Source organism: Guyanagaster necrorhizus (assembly GCF_019112545.1).
Source record: "Guyanagaster necrorhizus MCA 3950 unplaced genomic scaffold BT62scaffold_48, whole genome shotgun sequence".
NCBI classification, from domain to species: domain Eukaryota; kingdom Fungi; phylum Basidiomycota; class Agaricomycetes; order Agaricales; family Physalacriaceae; genus Guyanagaster; species Guyanagaster necrorhizus.
The window spans coordinates 57,864-66,787 of record NW_025064927.1 but is presented as its reverse complement, the minus strand read 5'-3'; the positions used below and the strand labels follow the sequence as shown (position 1 = coordinate 66,787).

The 8,924-nt window shown below is 41.2% G+C and overlaps 1 protein-coding gene across 1 annotated transcript; it reads right to left on the bottom strand.

Moving 5' to 3' along the window:
- Window positions 1-8,206: 8,206 nt before the first annotated feature.
- BT62DRAFT_910414 (uncharacterized protein) lies at window positions 8,207-8,482 on the bottom strand (the record flags this gene model as incomplete). The annotated part of the gene is made up of 1 exon (XM_043183793.1): window positions 8,207-8,482. A coding segment is annotated over one exon (276 nt), but the record flags the coding sequence as incomplete, so codon positions are not given.
- Between the last annotated feature and the right edge of the window lie 442 nt (window positions 8,483-8,924).

The window sequence follows — 8,924 nt, the reverse complement described above, 5'->3', positions numbered from 1 at the left end:
AATTGATGAAGGAAGACGAGGACCTCGGGCAAGAAGACAAGCCCGAGGAGGTAAAAGGCGAGGCCGAGCAGTGAGCGATTCCACTGACTCGGCCAAGGACTTGAGTAATAGGTCACAACCTGCTGGACAGACTGACAATTCTTCTGTAGTTACAACCCCTATGTCTAAATTATGCGTGCATTCGAATATACCCGACCGAATTACTCAGAAACTGGAATCGCCTCAGGAATTTATAATCAGGAAACGGAAAGAAGGACCCAAAGGTGCGTCATCACCAGTTCATCCCGCTAACTCCGTAGAACAGACTCAACCGCCGAAAGGCCGAACAGGGGCAGAGAGCCCCACCGGATGGCTAAGCCCATTTAATACCGAATGGACTTGGCGAGCCATCAAAGACGCAAAGGATGAAGCCGCAGCAAAGGCAGTACTCAAAAATTGGGTACACCGAAGCCGGGTTGAAGAAATAATCGACGAAATGGTCAAAGGGATGCAGGAAGCCCAACGAAGCAGGGCTCTCGAATGGCTCGACGAACTGCATGGACCACGGAGATATATTCAACGAAGCAAAACTTCGGGACAAGATTTATTAACCGAAGCCCGAATTGAAACACTCACTGCTCGGAAAACGCACAAGGTCACTGCCCTAATAGACAGCGGGTGCACGGGAAGTTCCATAAATCGTGCTTTCGTCAACAAGCACAAACTCCCTACCCGTGCCACCGCGGCACCAATTCCAGTCTATAATGCAGACGGAACAAAGAACCAAGCAGGATCAATTACCGAGTACGTTGAACTCCGACTCACAATCGGGGATCATTCCGAACGGATCGACTTGGCGGTGACTGATCTAGGAACAAAAGAAGTGTTCCTAGGACACGACTGGCTGATCCGACATAATCCCCTGATCAACTGGAAAACCGGATGGATCATCTTCGCAAGATGCCAATGCCGAAAAACCCCATTCGTGTTGCCGGACGAAGATTCCGAAGACCAGTGGGATCAAGAGATGGAAGATGGAGAAACCATCTTGGCCGTGGATCTGGAAAGGGCCATTAGCATTCGTGCTATGCATCATGCCAATGACCTGGCCGCCAAAGCCAACGTGGGGAAGGAAGAAAAGACATTCGAAGAATTGGTACCCAAATGGGCACAAGATTTTCGGGATTTATTCGAAAAAGACAGTTTCGACGAACTACCCGAACCCAAACCTTGGGATCATGCCATCGAATTAATCCCCAACGCCAACGCCAATTTGAACTGCAAAACCTACCCACTCAGCAGCAACGAGCAGCAGGAGTTGGATAAATTCCTCGAAGAGAATTTGGCAAGCGGGAGGATCCGACCATCAAAATCACCAATGGCATCCCCCTTCTTCTTTGTAAAAAAGAAGGATGGGAAGCTTAGACCGGTACAAGATTACCGAAAGCTCAATGAAATGACGATCAAAAATCGTTACCCACTACCCCTAATATCGGAGTTAATGGACAAACTCAGAGGCGCCAAATACTACACCAAGTTGGACGTCCGATGGGGGTACAACAATGTACGAATCAAAGAAGGAGACGAATGGAAAGCCGCTTTTCGAACGAATCGCGGGCTATTCGAACCAACGGTGATGTTCTTTGGACTCACCAACTCACCAGCAACCTTCCAGTGGATGATGAATGACATCTTTAAAGATCTCATTGCCACCGGAAAGGTCACGATCTACTTGGACGATATCCTAATCATGTCCAAGACCAAGGAAGAGCACCGACAGCTAGTACGACAGGTACTCACTCTTATGAGGGAGCATAAACTCTTTCTCAAAGCGGAGAAGTGCGAGTTCGAGGTCCTAGAAACTGAATACCTCGGGGTCATCATTAGCCAAGGAAATATCAGGATGGATCCTGTTAAAACAGCCGGGGTAACCGAATGGCCGGAACTGACCAAGAAGAAGGAGTTACAATCATTCCTCGGGTTTACCAACTTTTATCGGCGGTTTATTCGGGATTACAGCAAAATCGTTCGACCAATGACCCAATTAACTGGAAATTCCCCATGGACTTGGGGAATTTCCCAACGGGCAGCGTTCAATGATTTGAAACGACGATTGGCATCAGATATCATCCTCGCTGTTCCGACCGAGGATGGAAAGTTCAAAGTAGAGGCAGACTCCAGCGAAGGCGCTGTGGGGGCGGTCCTCTCACAGGAACAAGATGGCAAATGGCGACCAGTCGCCTTCATGTCAAAAGCACTCACAGTTACGGAACGTAACTATGAGATCTACGATAAAGAATTGCTCGCAATAATGCTTGCCTTAGCCGAATGGCGGCATTACCTCATTGGAGCAGCCCAAATATTCGAGATTTGGACGGACCATCAAAATTTACGATACTTCCGACACCCACAAAAACTTAACCGCAGACAAGCAAGATGGGTAACGGAACTCTCGCAATACGAATACACACTACACCACAAACCCGGGACAGCAAACAAGAAAGCCGACTTACTTAGTCGCAGAGCTGACCACGACCAAGGGGAGAATGACAACAAGGAAGTTGTTCTACTCCAACCAGAACACTTCCGCGCCATGACCATGCCCACGGAAGAGGAGATGCATGAACGCATCAAAAGTACGACTCGTGACCCATCCAAATGGGATCAGCGAATAGCTCCGTCACTCAATCATGAGCGGGGCTTAAAGAAGGAAGGGGGATTGATCCGTTATGATGGACGAATCTACATCCCAAGAGATCAGAAATTACGGGGTGATATCATCGCCATTTGCCACGATCATGCAACTGCCGGCCATCCCGGGATTGCAAAAACGAAGGAACTGGTACTCAGGGAGTATTGGTGGCCCAAAATGGATCATGACATCACCCGATATGTCAAAGGCTGTGAGGCCTGTCAAAGAGGCAAGACTTCAACACAACCCAAACCTGCTCCACTACACCCAAATGAGGTCCCTTCGTCACCATGGACCCATATTTCGGTAGACATGATAACTGGACTTCCCGAAAGTGATGGCTATGACGCAATCATCGTCATAGTCGATCGCTTCTCGAAGGCAATCATTCCGATCACCTGTTCAACAGAATTGACATCCGAAGGATGGGCAAAAATACTGCGAGACGAGGTCTATGCAAAGTATGGCATGCCTCAAGTTATCATTTCAGACCGGGGACCACAATTCGTCTCCAAATTCTTGGATGACTTGTATCGACTCCTCAATATCAAAAGAAACGCCTCCACAGCGTACCACCCACAGACGGATGGCCAAACGGAACGGGCCAATCAAGAAATTGAAAAGTACCTACGACTTTTCATCAATTACAGACAAGACGATTGGACGGAATGGCTAGCATTGGCTGCATTCCAACACAACAACAGGATCCACTCTGCAACGGGCAGAACACCATTCTTCGTGAATTATGGACGACACCCACCAGTTGCGCAACCTGGACGGGCACATACAACAACACCGGCTTCATCAGATTTTGCCACAACAATGGCAAAAATCCATGAAGAAACCAAGGTCGCGCTTGACAAGGCGGCCATCGCAATGAAAAAGCAGTACGATAAACACAAGCGACCAAGCCATGACTATTCAACAAACGACAAAGTGTGGCTTGATACGACAAACCTACACTTGCCGCGGCCGAAACAAAAACTGGCAGACAAACGGACCGGGCCATTCAAGATCATGGCAAAGGTCGGAAAGGCTGCATACAAGTTACAACTGCCACCAACGTGGAAAATCCATAATGTTTTCAATGAAACATTGTTAACACCATACATCGCACCGGTATTCCCAAACCAACAACGACCAATGCCTCCACCCCCGGAACTAATCGATGACGAAGAACACTACGAAATCGATGAAGTTCTAAACCACAAATTTCGAAAAGTTAAAGCACGAGGCGGAGGCATGAAAACAACTGTTGACTATCTAGTCAGCTGGAAGGGATACGGACCAGAATCAAATCAATGGGTCAACGAAAAATATATGGACGCTGACAAAGCAATCCACGACTACGAACAACGGATCAACAGGGTCGACAACAAGGGGGTTATGTTCAATATTATCCCTGAAGAAATACGTCGACCTGACATCAGCAGAGGACATGTACGGAGGGACGATAAAGATGACCCTGTGGGGACATACAGCGAAGAGCAATTTCAACAACGCCGGCTCTCGCAATTCGAGATCCTCCAACAAGACAATAAACCGGTCAATGTCTTTATGAATCTGCAAGACAGACGAACGGGTCCAGCAGATCGGCCACCTCCTTCCGCGGGAGGGGGTCTACCCTAACTTAACCATCGGGACGATGGTCTTAAGGAGGGGGTAATGTTACGATTTTTCCTATTTCTCTATTTTCTTTCTCCTTTTCCCAGAAATGACCCCTATTTCTGCTAGTCAGAGCATCTAGGCCAGCGCTTAAGACTGTGGGAATGCTTAGCTCAGCAACCCAGTCGGTCATTGTCTTATCGTATGGCTGTGCGCTGCGAAGGGAAGACAATGCTCCTTTTGTCACTAAACAGCAGTAACAGCAACGACGACAATTCACCAGACAACAGCTTTTGTGGAGAGCCTGGCAACAGCAGGGGTAACAGCTCTACAGCAGACAATATCTTTTGTGAACAGTTATTTATAGCACGATAACAGAACAGTATTTAAGTAGACAGCTTTCACTGTAATAGCTCAGCGTTAAACTAAAGTTTATCTTCACCAAACTACTCTCGAGCTTCTACTACTTGCAAAAAGCCTTGCTCCACTTTAACTTTCGCATCAGTGAACTCAGTCGGACATACCCGAAGTGCGAGATACCGAACTGTTTATCACGTGTTGATAGTCACGTGGGGTTTGAGTCTAACAATATTTCAGTAGACATGATTATCAGACTACTGGATTATAATAGCTATGATGCTATTCTGATGATCATTGACTGCTTCTTCAAGGTGATTATACTAGTCACCTGCTTGACCAAATTATCCTTAGAAGAATGGGCTAAAATCTTATATAATAAGGTCTATGCTAAATATAGCATGCCCCAAGTTATCATCTTTGACCATGGTCTGCAATTCATCTCTAAATTTCTAAGTGACTTATACTAACTGTTGAATATCAAGCAAAATGCTTCAACAGCCTATCACCCCCAGATGGATGGTCAAATAGAGAGGGTCAATCAGGAAATGAAAAAATATCTCCATCTCTTTATTAATTACCAGCAAAACAACTGGGTTGAGTGGCTAGCTCTTGCTATCTTCCAATACAATAATCATGTCCACTCAGCAACAGGGAAAACACCCTTCTTCATCAACTATGGGTGACACCCTAATATCACCCAAACCAAACAATATCATATTATGACCCCTGCATCTACAGACTTTGCCATCACAATAATGAAGATCCATACTGAAACCAAGTCAGCACTAGAAAGGACAGCCTCTGCAATGAAGGCACAATATGATAAACACTGCTGATCTGCCTATACATACCTGATAAACAATAAAGTTTGACTTGACACAACTAATCTTCACCTTCCACATCTCAAGAAAAAACTTAGCAACAAGTGCACTAGTTTATTTCTGATCCTTAAAAAGTCAGGAATGACCCCCATCTCTGCCATCTAACCTCATTGATGATAAAGAACACTATGAAGTCAAATAAATTCTCAACTACAAACTGTGAAAAATCAAGGCAAAAAGAGGTGAGACAATGACAACAGTTGATTATCTAGTCAGCTGGAAGAGATATGGATCTGAATCTAACCAGTGAGTAAACAAAAAGTGGATGAATGCAGATGATGCCATACATGAATATGAATTATCCCTTAATTAAGCCATTAGGATGATGGTTTTAAGGAGGGGGTAATGTTATAATTTTCACTCTTTCAATCCCTATTTATGCTTAATCAGAGCACCAACACAGATGCTTGAGACTATAGAACAAGGCTTCATCATCACAAGGCCAAGTTCATTATTGTCTTTTGATACAACAGCATTGTCTGACAATGCATAATCATTCTTTTATATACAGTAATGATGCTCAAGGACAATGGGCACAAAAGACTCAACAATGCACAATTAGTAGTAGTATATTTAGACAAAGCTTGTATAGTATTTAAGAGGCTCACTCTTACTGGTAATCCCTAGCTTCAAGCTAAAGTTTATTCATCTCATTCTATCCTTGAGCCAATTCTTCAGGCCTTGTGACATATCGATCAGAATACACATCAAGTGGACTCAGTCAATTATCCAAAGTGTGAGATGACATCTGTTTATCACATGTACTTGTTTATGTGATACTTGAGTTTAACAAGATTGAGACAATTATACTAGAACCAGAGCTTGAGAGAGAGATCTGCAGTAGTTGAGCTCTTTGATACTCTCTATATGCCAGTACTATATAACAATCTATTAACATCTTACTATTTTACTTGCAAAAAAAGTGTTTGAGATCTTTATTGTTGAATCAGATATCACCTTCTGTCAAGATGATAGAGTTCATTTTACTACAACTGTGACCAACAATAATATTGATTATATCAATACAACTACACAATCTTTTTGTGAATCAACAAACTTAAGTTTGAATAGTATCTGCTGCATAGATAATACATTCTGGCACAAATTATATGGTTATCAGAGCATTGATACAATACAATAAATATATATAAAGCAGCTAGTTATAGAAATAAAGCAAGAGCCAGAACTCTCATTTAATCTAATATATTCTCTATATCTCACTGAAAAACAGTATTGTCATATTAGATGACAATCAAATAAATGCAATGCACTGCAACAGCCAGAGTCTGACATTAACTGAAGGTAAAGCAAAAAGATAATAAGGATGATATGTAGAATGATGATAAGGAGAGAAAGTATACAGGTTGATAGACTATGACTCTCAGTGTTGATATTAAAGTGATAGTCACACCAAAAGTTTAGAAGTTTGATTGATATATTAACCTTAGCTTAAGACTAGAGTATATCACTGTATACTACTGACTTAAATACTGTATAAAAAAGTCTTAGCAATTTCAAACTAAGTTTTTGTCTCAGTGCCTTAAACCAAGCCTTGGCTGGACATAATTTAGAGGCTAAAATTCTGCTATGTCACAACAACCCTTATGATCTCTCAAAGTGATGAACACATCTTTTTGAATTTGGCTACTGTTATAATTTTTCACTTTTTTCTTTGATTAACTCCTATTTATGCTTAGTTATGGTGCTTAGACCAGCATATGAGACAAGCTTAGTCATCACAATAAGGCCAAGTCTGTTATTGTCTTCTGATATAATAATACTTCTTTAACAATAGACAGCAATTCTTTTGTAGATAGTAACAATGCCCAAGGACAAAGAGTATAATAATTTAAATAGATACAATTAGTAGTAGTATATTTATCATAATGAATGAACAGTATATAAGTAGGCTAGCTCTTGCTGTAGATACTCAGCTTTGAGCTAAAGTTTACACTTCACCATTCTACCTCAAGCCACTTGCAAAGGCCTTAGAATATAACATCACATAGATACATATAATAAACTCAGATGTGACTGTACAAACTTGATACAGCATCTGTTTATCATATGTTTAGGTCACATGTCACTTGAGCTTAACAGCTACAGTAATCTTAAAGATCAAATGCTAGTTGAAATTTCAGAAAGTTATTAATACTGAGTAACATTCATCTATGCTACATGTGATATATAGAATATCTCTCTTCTAAAGCACAAAAGTGGTGCTCTAGCAGTATTCACACAGTTTAAAGCTTATGCTGAGAATATTCATCCAGAATAAATATCACTGAGTTTTAGAAAGACAAGAGTGGTAAATACTCTTAAAGTTGATAGGATAGGTAGATAGACATAGTGAATGAAAAATGAGTTCAAAAGAGAACAGATACTGTAATAGAATGATATATCATTAATCTCAGCAGTTGAAAGAAAGCTTATATATTAACTACCTGTAATAGAATAATATATTATTACTATGTGAGTTTATAGAGAGCAGATTTTCTGAAAATACTATAGATTATAACAGAGTTATGGATTATAGACCTTATTTTTCTGCAAACCAAATTAGTCAATACTCTAAGCTATAGGTTATAATGGAATATGGGTTTATACAGGTCTGAGTTATTATAGAGTTGACTGTACATCATGTTATAATAAGGCAAGTGCATTCACTCTGCTGCTGTGAGTCTAAATGTCACAAGGTATCCAGTATTTTGATATCATGATCTTTCTGTATGAGATCATACTCTAACATGCCAGAGATATCACATATGCAAAAGGCCAAATGAAAAGAATATCTGACATCTCCAGCCTTCTCAGCCCAGTTAAAATCAATAAACCTAACCCTATTACTCTCACTCTCTTCATCAATCTCATCTGTAATTATGATATTTTGCCTATGAAGATCTCTAAAAACAAGATTTTCATTGTGAAGCATATCAAGACCCTTTTTGATAGCCATCTTGACATCCTCCAATAAGAGTTTATCACTATAAGCATGTGCAAGTGTCTGATCTTATATGTATTTTATGACAACCATCTGCAGCTTGTAATATGAGATGTCACATCTATCAATTAGTCTAATATAGAGAAGCACCAGCACCAGCTAAAGCACTGCTAAAATTCTGTGTGCTTCTTTACTGTAATGCTAGATGAACTTGACTATGATCTTCTTCTGTCTTTCTGCATCCAAAGTGGCTAAAAATATCACATATGTTTCAGCCAATTCTAATGGCAAACTGTAGGTGAAGCTGATATTCTTGTTATCAAAACAATAAGAGATAATTAAGGGAAAAAATGAGGATAGAGCTTGTTCTCTTCAAGAGGCTGAGATTTTAGATTTTCATAGTAAGTTTTAAGCTCTTTAATTGAATCTTTAAGGGTATAGAGTATATGGAAAATGCAAAGAATGT